Source organism: Oryctolagus cuniculus, chromosome 16 (assembly GCF_051225735.1).
Source record: "Oryctolagus cuniculus isolate XC-2025 breed Fujian yellow rabbit chromosome 16, ASM5122573v1, whole genome shotgun sequence".
NCBI classification, from domain to species: Eukaryota; Metazoa; Chordata; class Mammalia; order Lagomorpha; family Leporidae; genus Oryctolagus; species Oryctolagus cuniculus.
In genome coordinates, this window is record NC_142882.1 from 8539889 (window position 1) to 8556871 (window position 16983).

At 56.6% G+C, this 16983-nt stretch overlaps 1 protein-coding gene across 8 annotated transcripts in view; it reads left to right on the forward strand.

Moving 5' to 3' along the window:
- The window catches only part of ARHGEF18 (Rho/Rac guanine nucleotide exchange factor 18), an 89032-nt gene that overhangs the window by 64139 nt on the left and 7910 nt on the right, over positions 1-16983 (forward strand). For all 8 annotated transcript variants that reach the window (XM_089316258.1, XM_089316259.1, XM_089316260.1 and 5 more), the window contains 7 exons: positions 9387-9510; positions 10476-10588; positions 10723-10863; positions 11518-11768; positions 12450-12575; positions 14601-14718; positions 15607-15855. In XM_089316258.1, the coding sequence (XP_089172384.1) occupies positions 9387-9510; positions 10476-10588; positions 10723-10863; positions 11518-11768; positions 12450-12575; positions 14601-14718; positions 15607-15855 (1122 nt within the window). The remainder of the gene's footprint in view (positions 1-9386; positions 9511-10475; positions 10589-10722; positions 10864-11517; positions 11769-12449; positions 12576-14600; positions 14719-15606; positions 15856-16983) is intronic.

Consider the following 16983-nt stretch of genomic DNA (forward strand, 5'->3'; position numbering starts at 1 on the left):
TTTGATCCTGTAGGCTGTACCCTAGCAACCTAATCACTTCCCGGGGCCCCTGCTTCAGACAGCGTGATCAGCTTAGGTTCCATCCTTGATCCATCAGCTTCAGCCTCTGGGGACCAGGCCTGTAACACAGGATCCACTTCATTAGAAAGTGCCATCCCACAGAGGTAAAAGCCGTCACAGCAGCCATCATCCTTAAAGTGGAGGCTGCTTCCCAACGGGGCTGTCCCTGAGCCCACCCCAGCCCATCCTCACTGCACCCCATCCCCTTGCAGCAGCTCAGGTAGCCTGCATGCTTGCACAGCAGGAGGCCGACTGATCTCACAGATCTGAGGTGGTGTGGGTGCCCAGAAATGCGAGATGCCTGACCTCAGCCCTGGGGAAGTCAAGGCACCCCACAACCAGGCCATGAGGGCTGTTGTCAGCACAAGCTGGGTATGCAGGCCTTGGCTATGACCAGGGAGCAAGGTGTGAGGAGAGGGTGGCCAGGGGATTCCTGGAATCTGTCCTCCCTCTGAAGCCGGCTGGGTACTTGGGCATCTCAGGCTGCATCTCCCAGTGCTGTCAGCATGATTGGAGTACACGGTGCAGATGGTGGTCAGAGGTGAGGAGGCCGGCAAGGAGCTAGGACCCCAGGTGGGGAGGCCGGAGTATGAGCATGGTAGCCCTCCAGGAGCTTAGTGACCAGGGGCAGCCCCATGGCCCATTAAGGCAGGCCCAGGGACTGACTGGATATGGAGGTGCAAGGGACATCCAGACTGGGGCTTGAGTGTGGACACAGAGGGAAGGAAGTTTCAAAGGGCCCACTGGAGGGAACAGGGGGCAGAGAATCTGGTGCTTGTGAGTGGTGCCATTGCTTAGGACCCGAGCCTGGAGTCCATGATCCTCCAGCAGGGGGCAGACCTGTGTCCCCAGCTGGGTAGAAATCTGCTGAATGAGCCAACCCCGAAGGGTCAGAACCAGGACCCTCCACCTGCGTGAGGAGCTGCAGGTGCCACCAGGTAGTTCAGCAGCAGCCATGCTGCGCTGTCTAGAAGCTGCAGACCAGGGAGGGACTGGGGATGAGCTGTGCAGTGGGGCAGGGAACTCTGGGGCTGTGGAGACGCTCTCCAGCATCACCCCTGGCCTTGGCCTCTCTAGAAGCGTCTACCTGTGTGTCAAGGTGAGCTGTCACAGCAAGACTGAAGTCTGAGGAAGTCCTCCCTACCTCTGTTCTCTGGGGCCCTGTGAGGGCAGCCCGGGTCGGCTGAGACACGGGGCGTGATTCTATCCTGGGTTGCTGCGAGTGCTCCCCTTCTTTCCAGACCACCCCAGACTCAGGTTACCCCCCCGCCCTGCTCCCCGCCACGGTGAGCATGACACACACAGATAAGGGGGTGCTGCAGGACGCTGGCACGGGGACTGCACCTCAGCCCAGACCTGTGACCACCCCCGCTGTCGCAAGATGATTCTGGCCCCCGAGGGTCCCCTGGAGCGGTCCCTTTCCAGCCACATCCTTACCCCCACCACCCCCCTACCCACCACGAGCCCTAGAAGCACTCGTCTGACTCAGTTGCATCATTTCAGGGGTGTTATGAAAGTGGGGTCAGATGCTGGCCTGGACTTGGGGACCTTTCACTCTATTGCACCCTTGAGACCAACCAACACTGCCTGTTTGCAGTCCTCTGTGGGTGCCGTTGGATACCAAAACCCACAAGTCCTCCATGTAAAGTGGCAGTGTCTGCACAGACCCTGTGTACTTCGTTCCACATACTTTTTTTTTTTTTTAATGTTTATTTGAAAGGCAGAGAGAGAGGTCTCATCTACTAGTTCACTCTGCAAATGCCAGCTACAATAGCCCAGGCTGGACCAGGCCAAAGCCAGGGACTGGAAACTCAATCCAGGTCCCCTTCTGTGGGTGGCAGAGACCCAAATACTTGAGCCATCGCCTGCTGCCTCGTAGGGTGCACATTAGCAGGAGGCTGGAGTCAGGAACCGGAGCTGGACCTTGAACCCAGACACTCCGATGTGCCTGGCATGGGGTTAAGCGATGTCTTCACTGCTGCGCCAAGTGCCCGCCCCTCCTGTGGAGTTTAAATCATCCCTGGGTGACTTACAATACCTCCTACAACGTAAATGCCGTGTAAGCAGCTGTGGTGCTGTGTTGTATAGGGAGCAGAGAACATACTCATTACCAACGCAATTATTCCTCCTGTTGTTTTCCATGTGCGGTTGGTAGACAGAACGCCAACCGTCTAGGTTAATGAAGACTGACTCATAATTATCTTCTGCACTACAACAGGTCTTTTTAAACCTTTTCTCTTGAGGTGGGGAGGAGTGGGTTAAAAGTTTTTTTTTTTTTAAACCCTTTCTTACATTTTTATTCTTGCTTAAACACCGTCTTGCTTGTGTAACATCAAAACGAGGCAGGGCAGAAAAATCAATGCCGCCTCCTCTCATCGATTGGTTCTCGTCCCAGGGGGCTGCAAAGCCAGGAAGTGTGAGCTGCAAACTCCACCTCGCGTCCCGTTGCCCTCGGAGCGTCTCGCGAACCTTTGCCGCTAGCCAGCACTTGCCAGAACTCTCCAGAGACGGGCAGCGCCCTCAGCCCCCAGGGAGAGGACTTGGTCGAAACAGAGACCCAGTGGGCAGCTGAGGCCAGAAAGCCTCTCAATCTGAGAAAAGGGGCAGTCGTTTCCAAGGCTGACCTCCCAAACGCCCAAGCCCTCCTGTGGTCCATTTCCCCTTCCTCGTGACCTCCTTTTTTTTTTTTTTTTTTTTTTTTTTAAGATTTATTTATTTATTTTAAAAGAGTTTCAGAGGGAGAGACAGATCTTCCATCTGCTGGTTCACTCCTCAAATGACCACAACAGCTGGAGCTGGGCCAATGCAAAGCCAAGAGTCAGGAGCTTCTTCCAGGTCTCCCATGTGGGTGCAGGGGTCCAAGCACTTAGGCCATCTTCCACTGCTTTCCCAGGCCATAGCAGAGAGCTGGGTTGGAAGTGGAGCAGGCGGGTCTCAAGAGTGGAGCAACCGGAACTTGAAACGGCGCCTATATGGATGCCTGCACTGCAGGCAGAGGCTTTACCCACTATACCACAGCGCCGGACGCCCCCCCCCCATAATCTTTGACTAAAAACCACAAGAACATCTGTCCCAGGGCCCCGATGCCTTGAAAGTCCCTTTGCCAGTGAGAGGCACCCAAAATCTACAACCCAGAACCCTGCTCATAAGTTGGTGTGTCCAGAAGCCGGTGTGGTTCAGGTTATATAAAGAGGCAGACAGTTAATATAAGGGTACTTCACAAAGTTCATGGAAAAGAGAATTCGAAGATAAATTTATTTGGGTGAAAAAATAAAGGTTGAAATTGTATGTGCATGGGGCTGGCACTGCAGTATAGCGGGTAAAGCCACTATCTTCGGTGCTGGCATCCCATATGGGCACTGGTTCAAGTCCCAGATGCTCCACTTCCAATCCAGCTCCCTGCTAATGCACCTGGGAAAACAGCAGAGGATGGTCCAAGTGCTTAGGCCCCTGCCACCCACATAGGAGACCAGGAAGAAGCTCCTGGCTCCTTCCTGGCTTTGAATCAGCCCAGCTCCTGCCATTGTGGCCATTTGGGGAGTGAACCAGAGGATGGAAAAATCCTTCTCTCTCTCTCTCTCTCTCTCTCTCTCTCTCTCCCTCCCTCTCTTTATGAAACTCTGCCTTTCAAATAAAATAAAATAAATCTTAAAAAAAATTGTATATGCAAGAGGTCTTCAAAATGTCTTTGAAAATGTGCTATAAAAAATCAGACCAAAATTGATTTTTTACAAATATTTTTGTTTCTTTATCTGAGAGGCAGGCAGAAAAGGAAAAAGTTCCCATCTACTGGTTTACTCCCCAGATGCCCGTAATGGCTAGGACCCAGCCAGGCTGGAGCCAGGAACCAAAAACTCCATCCAGGTCTCCCATGTGGATGGCAGGGGCCCAAATACTTGAGCCATCAGTGCTGCCTCCCAGGGTCAGCATTAGCAGGGAGCGGGGGAGCAGTGACGTGGTATGCTGGAATCTAACCACCAGACCAAACACCTGCCCTTAAATTTACCTTTGATGTCCGTGTTTCACTTTTTGAAGCACCCTCCTACGTCCCGCTCAGCTTCCTTGGAAATCCCTTCCTGCAGATTGGGAACCCGTCAGCCTGGTTAATGTCATTTCTTTGTGGGTCCTCATGAACCCTACAAGAGCAGATCAAAGGAAGACACCTGTGGCTTAGAGGACTGATGAGAATGTGGGGGTCCGCAGGCAGGAACACTGTGCAGGGGCCAGCGCCCGTGTGGGCCGGAGCTTCCCCAAGCAGGTGTGACCCCAGAGCCTGCCCTTGACCTCAGGAAGCCAGCACCAGGCTGATCGCGGTCACAGAAGCCCTCAGGAGAACAGGCTGCCGTTTGTCGCCTGGTGTATTTCTCTCCCTCCCTGCTCAGGCCAAAGAATTTTTTCCATTTTCACTGTTCACTTCTTATTTTCGGCCCTGCCACTTCTCCTGGTCTGCACACACAAGCAGCTCCGCGGTGCGCGGTGCGCAGTGGCCACAGCCGGCCAGGTCGATGGTGCCTCTCAGCGGGGGGCAGACGGTGCTAATTAGGCTGCAGAACGGCTCCTGTAGCTGAGCTTGTGAGCACAGCACCACACCAGTTGAGTGGCCCACCATGGCTGTCGGCTTTAGGGACACACAGTAGCAGGAGCCAGAGGCATGTTCCTCTGCGCTCGGGGCCAAGGGCAGCAGGACTGACCCATCCCATATGTTGAACGACAGGTCCCATCCCGTTCTCCACCTGCCGGGTCAGCCCTTCTCTTCCCTGGAAGTGTGTGTGTGTGTGTGTGTGTGTGTGCATGTGTAACAGCTTTATTGAGATACACACAAGCCACACAATTCACCCACTTAAGGGTATGATTCTGCACCTCCTCGCATATTCAGAGTCACTGCTGTCCATTTCAAGACCCCAAAAAGAAACCCCCATAACCATTAGCCGCTACCTTACCAGCACCGCCCTCCCCAGGCCCCTGGCAAGCATCCGTCTGTCTCTTGTCTGCAGACTTGTCAGCTCTGGATGTTGCCTGCAGATGGAGGAGGCACTCAGCGCGTGGTGTTCCATGTCTGACTTCTTTTATAGAGCCTGGTGTTTTCAGGGTTCTTCCATCTTGTGGTGTGTGTCTGCACTTCATTCTTTCACGGCTGAATGATATCCCGTTGTGTGTGTGGACAGGATCACACCAGGTGATGAGTGTGTGGTTGTCTCTGCCCTGGGCTACTGTGGACCCTGCCTGTGAAGACTGTGAAGACTCACACATATTGGTGTGGGTGAGCATTGTCACTTCTTCTGGGCAGGTGCACAGGATTAGAAGTGTCGGGTCCTATGCTACCTGGGTCCAGCTGTTTGAGGAACCAGCAGACCGTTTTCCAAAGCACCAAACCATCTTCCATCCTCTCCTGCAGCCTTCTAGTTTGTTTTTTTTTTTCCTTTAGAAAACAGATTATTTATTTGAAAGATAGAATAACAAGGAGGGACAGACAGAGAGAGAGATCTTCCATCTGCTGGTTCACTCCCAAAATGGTCACAACACCCAGGGCTGGGCCATACTGAAGCCAGGAGCCAGGAACTCCATCCTGGTCCAACACTTGCATCATCCACTCCCTTACCAGCACATCGGCAGGAAGTTGGGTTGGAAACACAGTGGCTGGACTCAAACCAGTGCTCCAGTATGGGACGTCAGCCTGGCAAGTGGCGTCTTAACCTGCTGCGTCACAGTGGCCACCCCAGCCTCCCAGTTTCCGTGGTGTGGTGCGCTTCCTCTCTCTAGACACAAGAAAGCCACAGCAGGAAGAGACCGGAGGCTTTGCATACCTGGCAGGCAGTGGTTTAAGGGCACCTGAGATTTGTTGTAGCCAGCAGGGGTAAGGCACGCAGATGTGAAAATGACCGACATGAAGGCACAAGTGAAAACGCTCAGTGCCTAGAAGCAGGAGGCAGGGCACGGCCACGCGGGGACCCACCGGGGCTGGTCAGGAGGCAGAGCAGGGAGGAGGAGGTGGGACAGAGCTTTTATTGTGGTTTCTGCAGGAAGGACCACGAGGCAGGCTGAGGACTGGCCCATGGAAGATTTCCGCAGGCCCTGGGGCTCAGGGCCATCCCCAGATGCAGTCTGGTGGCTGCAGGGCATATGTGGAATCGTGTACCGGAGCAGGTGGCTCACATCCGCCAGCAAGCTTTCCTGTGGTCCCTCTGCCAGAAAACCTCTGCTGCTGCTCTAATAGAAACCAGGACTGGGTGACTGTTACAAAGGAGGGAGGCTGGGAGGTCCCAGAACATGGCACCAACATCTCCCAAGGGCCCTCCTGCCGCTGGGTTGTCCCTTGACAGAAGGTGGAGGGGTAAAGAGGGCTGGAGTGTGCCAGCTGGATGGAGGCAGCAGGTGGTGAGGGTGTGGATCAACTGTTCTGTGTATGACAGGTGTCTATGAGTTCTTGACATTCTCTAAGAACCAGTGACCCTGGGGAGGGCTGTGTCTCAAGCCTCCCACCCCCCACCCCGCCCCGCCGCTCGAGACCCCAGCTGTCAAAGCATCAAAAATGCCAAACAAAAAGATGTGCTTAGCACGTGGTCTCTGGGCTGAGCCACTGACGAGGGAGTTATTCCCATGGCTGCGTCCCTTACAGAGAGCCTTAGTCAGCGACTGTCCACCCTAAGACGTGAAAACCTCATCATTGCTGTATCATCAGAGGAAGGTTCAAGTCTCTTCCTGCTGGGGAGAAATGAAGGCACTGCATGGGACCTGTGGCTCCCATATCAAAGTGCCCGAGCCCCACCACCACTTCCCATCGGGCTTCCTGCTGATGCACATCCTGGGAGTGATTTGAGTCCCTGCCACCTTCATGGAGACCTGAGTGGGGTTCTGGCTCCTGGCTTCCTTCTGCCCCATCCCTAGCTGCAGTGTGCATTTGGGAAGCAAACCAGTGGATGGAAGATAAATATCTCTCTCTTTCTCTGCTTTTCAAATACATACATACATATATAGTATATGTACATGTATGTGTGCATGTATAAATTTGTAAGAGTTTAGAAACCTATATATAGTTTAAATATATATATATATAACTACAGGTTTAGCTTTTCCAATAGTTTATTGGTTTATTAAGACCAGGATGGAGTTATGGGCTCTTGGTTTATTAAGGTTCTTTGGAATGAGCAATTCTTAGGTGGGGTTTACGGTCATCTTTCTTCTGTGCACCATTTGATTAACGTGGAATCCATCTGACTTGGGGCAGGCCTCGGGCTCTCGGGAGCCATCTGTCATCCACACCAGGATGCTCAGCGAAGGCTGCCTCTCAGGATATGCCCCATGTTAGTACTCTTAGGTCACAACTTCCTGGGCATTAGCAGAAGCAGGAAGTGCTTGTCCTGGGCCGTGGAGCCCTTGGTCTGTGATTTTTGTCTTTGCACCTGGGTCAATGACAGTCCCATAAATGCCACCCTCACCATGAACAGCTGCGGAGAATGCGTGTAATCCGGTGTCACATGGCTGATGGTTAATATCTCTTATAATTAACAAGCTTTCATCATTCCTCTGCCAGAAAATCTCTAATATGCACTGTCCTATCTGTATAATAGAATACAGAGACTGAGCAACTTACAAAGAAAAGAGATTTATTTGGTTCATGGTTCTGGATGCTGGGAGGCCTCTGGGGCCCACCTGATGCTGTGTCTTCCCATGACAGAAGACAGAAAGGCAAAGAGGGCCAGACACACTGGTTAGCAGATCCACTCTTGGGTTAACTAACCCACACTGGTGATAATGACCTGAATCTATTTGTGAGGACAGAGCCCTAGGGACCCAATCACTTGTTTTGAGGGAGGCCCCACCTCCAGCACTGTACCAGTTGGGAATTCAGTTTCCAACCCATGGACTTGGGGGCCACACCCACCTACTGCAAATTTGCAGTCTCCCTGAGTCTCCACCTGAACTAGAACCTGCTCAGAAGGGTGGGTGTGGTGGTGTAGCGATTTAAGCCAATGCTTGTGATGCCAGCATCCTGTGTGGGAGCACTGGTTCAAGTTCCAGCTGCTCTGCTTCCCATCCAGCTCCCTGCTAATGCCCCTGGGAGGCAACACATGATGGTCTAAGTACTTGGGCCCTACCATCCATGTGTGAGACCAGGATGGAGTTACGGGCTCTTGGCTTCAGGCTGGCCCAGCCCTGGCTGTTGCAGCCATTTGGAGAGTGAACCAACAGATGGAAATTCCCTCCGTCTTTCAGATAAATAGATTTGAAGAAAGACGGAAAGGGAAGGGATGAAGTGAAATCTGGTGGCCTCTTGACCTGGCTGTGCAAAGTTCAGGAGACTTGGGGGTAGAGCACAATCCAGGCCTCCCAAGTGGGCGGCAGGGGCTTGGTTACTGCTGCCTCCCAGGGTGTGCATTCATTAGCAGGAAGCTGGAGTCAGGCACTGCAGCATGCAGATGGGATACAAGTGTCCCAAGCAGTGGCTTCACCTCGTCCCCGAATGCCTGTCTCAGACTCTTTTCAAAGCTATTACTTGTTCTTGCCTGGGGCAGCCCATCCCAGTGAGGCTGGACATAGGTGGTGGGCTGGTGGTCTCGGAGGGGAAGGGCCATCAGTGGGCAGGCGTGTCCCACATCTGAGCCTCTCCCCTGGCTTACAACCACTGTGTACAACAGGGGCAGGGCCCCTCATGCCCCTTGGTGGTAAAAGTCTACTCAAGTGCCCCCCCTCGCGCTGCTATCCCGTTGCAGATTCATTACCGCGGGCAGGAGCCACACCGAGCTCAGAGCCGCGCAGCTCGCAGTCTGTGGTTATTCTCAGCCAAGGCAAACGGCTCCCTGCTCCTCACCCCCTGCCAAGCCCGAGCGCAGTGTAGAGAGCTGTCAGGTTTTTTCTTTTTTAATTTATTTATTGTTTTACCAAAGGAGAAAACACCATGTCTCCACGCCAAACGGTCACGATGGGGGACCAATTTCCTGCCCTGCAGCCCCGCTGCCTCAGCCAATACTGCGAGGGGAGATGCAGCTTTCTTTTCTAGAAGGATCCCACCGAGGCATAAAAGCCGCGCAGCCGGGCCTGGCGCGGTGCCGGGTCTCGGAGCCCCGAGCGCAGCGCGAACATGGGGAACGCACATTCCAAGAGCAGCGGCGGCGACAGGCGCAGGGCACTCCCCGGCCGCCCCGAGCTGTCTTTCTACGGCTCTTTCCCCAGGAAGTGGAATGAGAACGTGTTCTTGGATAACGAGCTGTTGACCTCCAAGATCCTGTCGGTGCTGCGGCCCCAGGCGGAGCGGGGCTTCCGCGCCGGCGACCTGCGCTGCCCTGCCCACTTCCTGAGCACCAACTCGGTCTTTGCCTCTGTTGCAGCCTCGCTGAAGGAGCACCCTCCGGGCAACCTCCTGTCCGAGGGCAGGAATGTCGGCATGACGGTCGCGCAGAGAGGGGGTCCCCAGCCAACACCGGGCCCAGCTGGAACGGGGCCTCGAGTCGGGTAAGCCAGGGCCCCTCCCTGTCCTCAGGTGGGGTGGGCGGCATCCAGCAGCCCTTCTGGAAGGAGACCCCTAACTAGGGTTACTTTGATTCAGCAGAGCCAACGCCTCCACCCCACCATGTGCGATTCCCAGTAACACCTGCTCCCAAGCCCCCTGCTTTTTCTTTATTCAAAAGCGATGTGTCCCGGGATACGTGCACGCGTGCAGGGACCACCCGGGACAGGGCTCCTGGCTGTGCTCAGCCTGTGCTGCGCGCCTTGCCTGGCTGCACGGGACTTTACGGTGATTCCCGCAAAGGCTCAGGAAGAAAGAGACGCTGAAACCCAAGGTGTTTGCCGTGATCTTTACTGAGCTGGCGCGGGTCACCCTCTCCTGTGAGAAGGGGCCCTACCTGCCCCCACTCCCCTGTGTCCACCTGGCTCCCGGCAGGAGGAATCCCAGGGGCTGCAGCGGGCTCCTGTGATCCTGACTCGCATGGGGGTAGGGGCTTGTGGAAGACGTCCTGAGGTCAGAGCTGAGACAGTGCAGGGGAGGAGAGGCTGAAGAGCAGCCGGGGGCAGTGGGCCATGGGTTCCCCAGCACTGGACAGTGGTGCTTGGGGGCCAGTGTTGAGAGGGTTCTGAACACGCCCAACACCAAGAAATGATCAGGGTTTGAGGTGACGGACCGGCCGATGACCCTGCTCTGATCATGATCCCTTGAACATGCAAATGTCACCCTGCACCTCAGAAATACATGCAGTTACTATGTATCCTTTGACAGTAAATGAATACACACAGAAAAATCTGACCAAGCTGAGGCTCCCAGTGAAATCCGGAAAGTTCTAGAATCGTGTCTAATCTGACAGTCATGTTCCGATTGGTCTTTGTAATATGTGTATGTGTGTGAGTGCGTGTATATGGGGATGCGTGTGTTTAATTCCCCTTTTTCAAACAAGTGGGATTTTTTTGTCACTTCCCCCTAGACCAGGCACAGGAGAGATGGATGAGGCCGACTCTGTGTTTTTAAAACTGAAGCAGGCAGCCGACGACTCTGTCTCACTCACGTCCTCCAACGCCGAGTCTGTTTTTGTAGAAGGTATGGTCCCCATTCACAATGGCAAGTGCCAGGGGCCCGCGCTCACGTGTCCGTGGGAGGGACTGTGGTGGGGTGGCCCAGAGAGCCCTCCAGGCTCCAAGCTCCTGCCAGCAGCAGCCCGGCCCTTCCTGCAGACCCCTACACCGCCTCGCTGAGGAGTGAGATCGAATCCGACACCCACGAGTTTGAGGCTGAGTCCTGGAGCCTTGCCGTGGACTCGGCATACGCCAGGAAGCAAAAGAGAGAGGTGGTGAAAAGACAGGACGTCCTGTACGGTAAGACGGCCGGAGCCCTGCACCCTCCCCTCAGTTCCACCTGGAGTCTGGTTCTAGGCCACGACCCCCAGGGACCACGACCCTGCCTGCCCCAGAGAAGGCCTTGGGTGCACACGGACGCAGCCGGCTGTGTGCCCGCGTCTGACTCAGCCTTACCTTGCTGCTGGCTGTCTCGGTCCACTGTGACTTGTCAGCCGCCCACGAGTGGTGCCAGCAGATTCGTACCTGCTGGGGCCCAACTCCTGGTTCCCAGGGGGCTGCATCTCACTGGGGTCTGGGCTCCCATCCGGGGCTCCACCCTCAGGACCCCGTCATTTCTGACATCTCCCACTTGGGAGTTGGGAATCCTGGGAGGAAGGGGACAAAAGCACGCGGTCCGGTGCCGTCTGGATCTGGCTGAGACACACGCATGTGGCAGACCACAGCAGTGCCATCCACAGCAGACCAGGATCATCTGCACAGACCTCGGGCACGGACCCCTTCAGATGCCAAGGTCCTAGCTCATGTCCCAGGCCCTCTCTCTTTGCTGCTCCTTTAGCTGGGGCCGGAGGAGGTCTGGGCAACCAGACACTGGGGAGGGGCAGTTCTAGAAGCCAGCCCGGCACACGCAGCCCGGCAGGCAGACAGCACCCACAAGTGCCCGCGTCTCTGCAGAGCTGATGCAGACGGAGGCGCACCATGTGCGCACGCTCAAGATCATGTTGAAGGTGTACTCCAGGGCCCTGCAGGAGGAGCTGCAGTTCAGCGGCAAGGCCGTCAGCCGCCTCTTCCCGTGCGCCGACGACCTGCTGCACCTGCACAGCCACTTCCTTGCCCGCCTCAAGGAGCGCCGCCAGGAGGCGCTGGAGGAGGGCAGCGAAAGGAATTACATCATCCAGAAAATCGGGGACCTCCTGGTGCAGCAGGTGGGCACGGCCGCGATGGGGGCACAGGGGGCTGCTCCGTGTCTGCCCTTCCCTCCCCCCATGAAGTAACAGCGGCCTCCATGTACCAAGCACCTGCCACCCCAGAGGTTACAGGCCTGGGCCCCTTGCAGCTATGCCCACAAAACAGAGACCTAAATAGTATACACACCTGAACCAACACCAGTCAGATGGTGGTGTTGTTGGGTGGGTCGGTGCTGTTGTGTCTGTGACCTGGAGAAGCGTGCTCGTGGCCCAGAGCTGTCCACTGCAGGGGTGTTGACCCCAAGCGGTCAAGATTGACAGAGGGTCATACCCCTCATCCAACCTCCGACTGCTTGCTCTAAACCTCCCAGCCTGTTAGTTGGAAGTGACAAGAATACTGCTTGTAGCTCTTTGGTGTTTCTGACACTGAGGGGACTATATTTCCTTCTTCTTGGATCTCAGGGAGGTTTCCACCATCTGTGACGTAGCACAGTCCCTAAGCAGAAAGCCTGCTCAGTCTCCCCCCATCCCACCTTGGGGTCCGACCCCCTGTCCTAAAACACAGCCCCGACACAGGGGGTGTCAGGAAGCAAAGCTGGCAGCAGACCCAGCAGTGCCAGCTGTGGGGTGGGCAGGGCCAGAGGAGACCATGCGTGCTTCGTCTCGCCTTGGTAACGGCCGCGTCCTGTGTCGTGTTAGTTTTCAGGTGAGAACGGGGAGAAAATGAGAGAGAAGTACGGTGTGTTCTGCAGCGGCCACAACGAGGCGGTGAGCCACTATAAGCTGCTGCTGCAGCAGAACAAGAAGTTCCAGAACTTGATCAAGGTGAGGCGCGAGCCAGCCGCCCTTGTAGCGCAGTGCTTGCCCTGCTGTAGGCTCCACCCGCGGGACCCCAGCGTCTTGGCACTTGGGGGGTTGCAGCGATTTTTCACAGTTTGGTTTTTCACCATAAACCCATTCAGAACATGCGTCACAGCCTTTTGTCACTAACCAAGTCCCTGAGGCCAGGCCAGCTCTGTAAGGGAAAGAGGTTCATTGCTGGCTCACGGTTCTGGAGGCGCGAGGTTGAGGAGCCGCCCTGGCCGTGTCCGAGGAAACAAACAGGGCATCACATGGCAAGGGCTTAGGAGCACACGTGTCCGTGTCCGTCCGCTCTCTCCTCCTCCTGATAGAGCCACCAGCGTTGGGTCACAGGGCCCTGCCCAAATGATCCATCAGATCTCAGCACTTCCCAGAGGCCCCACCTCTGGACAGCACTGGCAGGCCGAGTTCCCACCCTCTTCGCACCGTTAGCGTAAGACTCGGGAGGAGACGGAGCTCCTGCAGGGGGTGGGCGTTTGGCTGGCAGGTGAGACACTGGTGATCATACCCGCATCCCAGAGCACACTGCCGGGCTCCCATCCCCGGCTCCTCGCCCCAGCTCCCTGCCAGTGCACACCCTGGGGAGGCAGCCATGGTGGCTCGAGTGCTTGGGTCCCTGCCACCTATGTGGGAGGCCTGGGTGGAGCTCCTGGCCACCACTTGATGCCCTCTCCTCCCCGCCCCCCAGTCAGCCCTGGTCATCATGGGCATTTGGGGAGTGAACCAGCATGTTGGGGCTCTCCGTCTCCCTGTGTCTGTGCCTCCTGAATAAAAGCTATCTCCTGGGAGCCCGGGGGATAAGTCATCCTTGTGCCACCAGCAGAGCGCATCAGTGAACCTGCTGTAGGATCCCCAGGGGGGAAAGCAAAACAGACACGTCTAGGGCCCTGCTCCCTGCTGCACCAGGCGGCCCCTCACGTGGCATCCCCTGACCATCACTCCATGGACCGTGTGAGTGACAGGAGAATCATCGCCAGGGCCGCCCGCCCTGCCTCGGGAGCTCTGGCCATGGTCGGGAGCACTGCTGTAAACCTTGGTCCCCTTCATCCTCTGACTGTCCCCCGGGGCCTGCGGAGTGATCCTTGTTGGGGGGTGGGGGGAGGACTCAAAGCTTGGAATCAAAACCATTGCACATCCACAATCACCAGGTCGACCCAGGCCCACCACCCACGTCCTTTGCATAGGTCAAGGCCGGGTTCCTGTCAGCAGTCACCCCTCTGGTTCTGGATCAGTCCTGCCATCTCTGCCCCAGGGGTACCTGTGCTCTGAAGTGACATCGGGCTGTGCTGAGCTGACGTTAACAAGCATGTGTGTCTAACTCAGTGCCATTGCCGTCACTCGGCAGTGGAGCCATGTGAAGCCAGAGAGGCCGTGGGGGCTGCAGCTCACCCAGTGAGCCGTGGCGTGCGTTGCAGTGGGCCTCCCAGTGGCGGGAGCGAGAAGTACCAGGGGGCGGGGGTGTGCGGGGGGGTTCTGACGGACGGCTCGGCCCAGCCACGGACTCCCACAGCCCCACAGCAGCTCTCTGCCATCAATCGCTGACATTCCCAGGAGTCATCCAAGCCCATGGAATGTGAGTCGTGCTGGGGGGCACTGCTCCTGCCCCCCCAGGAAGTGACTGCAGAGGCCACGCCCAGTGTGCTCAGCCAGAGGTGCACACGGGGGGGTCCCAGAGAGGCCCTCTGGAAGGCACACGCCCAGGCTGATTCTACAGGGTTCCAGGACAGCTGTGGGTTAGGGGCAGGGTCACGGCAGCTTTCAAGGGGGCCCCGGTCAGCACACAAGCTGAGGCTGCGTTGGCACTGGTGACCTTTCTGTGTACAGCAGGCGATCCCTGCTTTCGGGGATCCAGTGTGCATCCGCTCCAAAACCCAGAGAGAAAAGCCGCTGGTGAGGTGACAGAGGAAGCTGCCCTGAGCCGTGGTTACCGGTTGTTGGGCTGCTGATGGGATGCTAAGCTCTGCTGCGCTTCTGTGCTCCCCTTCCCAGAAAATCGGCAACTTCTCCATCGTGCGGCGGCTGGGTGTGCAGGAGTGCATCCTGCTGGTGACCCAGCGCATCACCAAGTACCCGGTGCTGGTGGAGCGCATCCTTCAGAACACGGAAGGTAGGAGGTGCCCGCCCCTTCCGGTGCAGCGTGGGATTTCCGACACCAGAAAGTTTGGGCAGCGAGCACCACAAAGACAGGGTCTCTCATGTGTTCTGCTGCCCCCTACTGCCAGCACAGGCTGGGCTGGAGCAGTCCCGTGGGACGCCTGCTTCCCGTGTCAGAGTCCTGAGTTCAAGGCCTGGCTCTGCTTCCTGTTTCAGCCACTTGCTAACATGCAGAAGCACCTGGGAGGCAGCAGGTGGTAGATCAAGGACTTGGGTCTCTACCACCCATGTGGGAGATCTGAATGCGGTTCTCAGTTTCTGGCTTCAGCCTGGCCCAGCTCTAGCTGTTGTGGGCATTTGGGGAGTGGACCAACAGAAGGGAGATATCTCTCTTTCTCTCTGCATTTCAAATAAATAAATAAACATTGGAGAAAAAAAATAAACTCACTCCTGGATAAAGACAGGCCCAGAGATGACCTCTGTGTCACTTTACCAGACTTGAGACAGGGTCATGCCTGGAGCCACAGAGGTCACAGGGCAAAGGGCACACTGCCCAGTGAGTAGTTCTCCAGGGCCAGGGCAATGCTCTCCACACCTGCTGCGTTTCCTGTGGACCCTGAGCAACCTGACCTGGAGCAGGGGGAGCTGGCTCTTGGTCACAACAGCTGGGGGTGGGTGGGTCCTGAAGAGCTGAGGACTGGGGGAGTTTCCCAGGGAGTGGCAGGGGATGGCAAGGGTCCCTCACATCTCAGGGATTAAGTGGGAGGTGGTTCTTGAGTGAAAGCCTCAGGGAACACCCCTCAGAGACACAACCCCCCCGCCAGGTGTGCACAGTGTGTCCATTCCTGTGAGCCCCTGTGCAGGGACAGAGATGGACACTGTGTGTGTGTCTGTCTGTCAGCCGGCACTGAGGACCACGAAGACCTGACCCAGGCCCTGAACCTCATCAGAGACATCATCTCACAAGTGGACGCCACCGTGAGTGAGTGTGAGAAGGGCCAGCGCCTCAAGGAGATTGCGGGCAGGATGGATCTCAAGTCCTCCAGCAAACTCAAGAATGGGCTGGCCTTCCGCAAGGAGGATATGCTGCGGCGGCAGCTCCAGCTAGAGGGCATGCTGTGCTGGAAGACGGCGTCCGGGCGCCTGAAAGGTAAGGCAGCCTCGGTGGGGCACCGTTTTGGAGCAGTGGGCACCATCTTGGAGTGTCAGGCACCATGTTGGAGTAGTAGAGCTATCTTGGAATATTGGGTACCATGTTGGAGTGGTGGGTACCATCTTGGAGTGTTGGGCGCCATCTTGGAGTAGTGGCACCATGTTGGAGTAGTGGGTGCCATCTTGGAGTGCTGGAGCCATCTTGGAGTATCATGTTGGAGAAGAGGTGGCACCATCTTGGAGTATTGGGTACCATGTTGGAGTGGTGGTGCCATCTTGGAATAGTGGAGCCATGTTGGAGTGGTGGCGCGATCTTGGAGTAGTGGCAGCATCTTAGAGTGTTAGGTACAATGTTGGAATGGTGAGTGACGTCTTGGAGTGGTGGGCTCCAGCTGACACCCTGGCCCCTGCAGCCTGGCTCCTTTGTGGTCAGAGGGAGGTTGTGCGCTACGTCGGGATGAGTCTGGACAGCCAGGAGTGCAGCAGAAGTGAGGCAGCTGCATCAGTGCCCTCTTCCTCTGGCCTCTGAATCGGTGCAACCCAGGGGCGCCCTGAGCCCTCCCACACAGAGACCCAGGGCTTCACACAAACTCAGCTGTGATCCCCCTGCAGTCACAGGTCAGTCCCCACAGACCCACCTGCTGAAGGACCCCCTGGGGACACAGAGGACTGCCAGTGTCTCCAGCCCAGGGGGTGCTCTGAGCCCCCCAAGACATCCCAGCCCAGCCCTTGGCACCAGATCTTAAAGGTTGTTCAGGAGGCTACTTGGGGTGGCCGGATGGCAGCACCTGTCCCTTTGTCATGGGAGTGGGTTTGTGCGCCCCCTGGGGGAATCCAGTGCCTTCTGCGTGCCAGGCCCTGAACTGGGTGGTGGAAACAGAGGACCCTGCAAGACCCAGATCCCCTGGGACTTTCATCTGTGGGGCAGGAAACAGGTGAAAAGCCTGGAAGCGGGAGGCTGCGGGGCAGAGGATCAGCTGGAGGAAGGGAATCTGCTGCAGAGGGCATCAGAGGCAGCGCCCCTCCTGCGACCTGAGGGCCCTGCGTGGGAAAGCCTGCCATGCGAGACGCTCCCACGGGGACAGGCAGCGAGCTGCAGGAAGGGCCTGAGCCCAGGCCGGCCTGG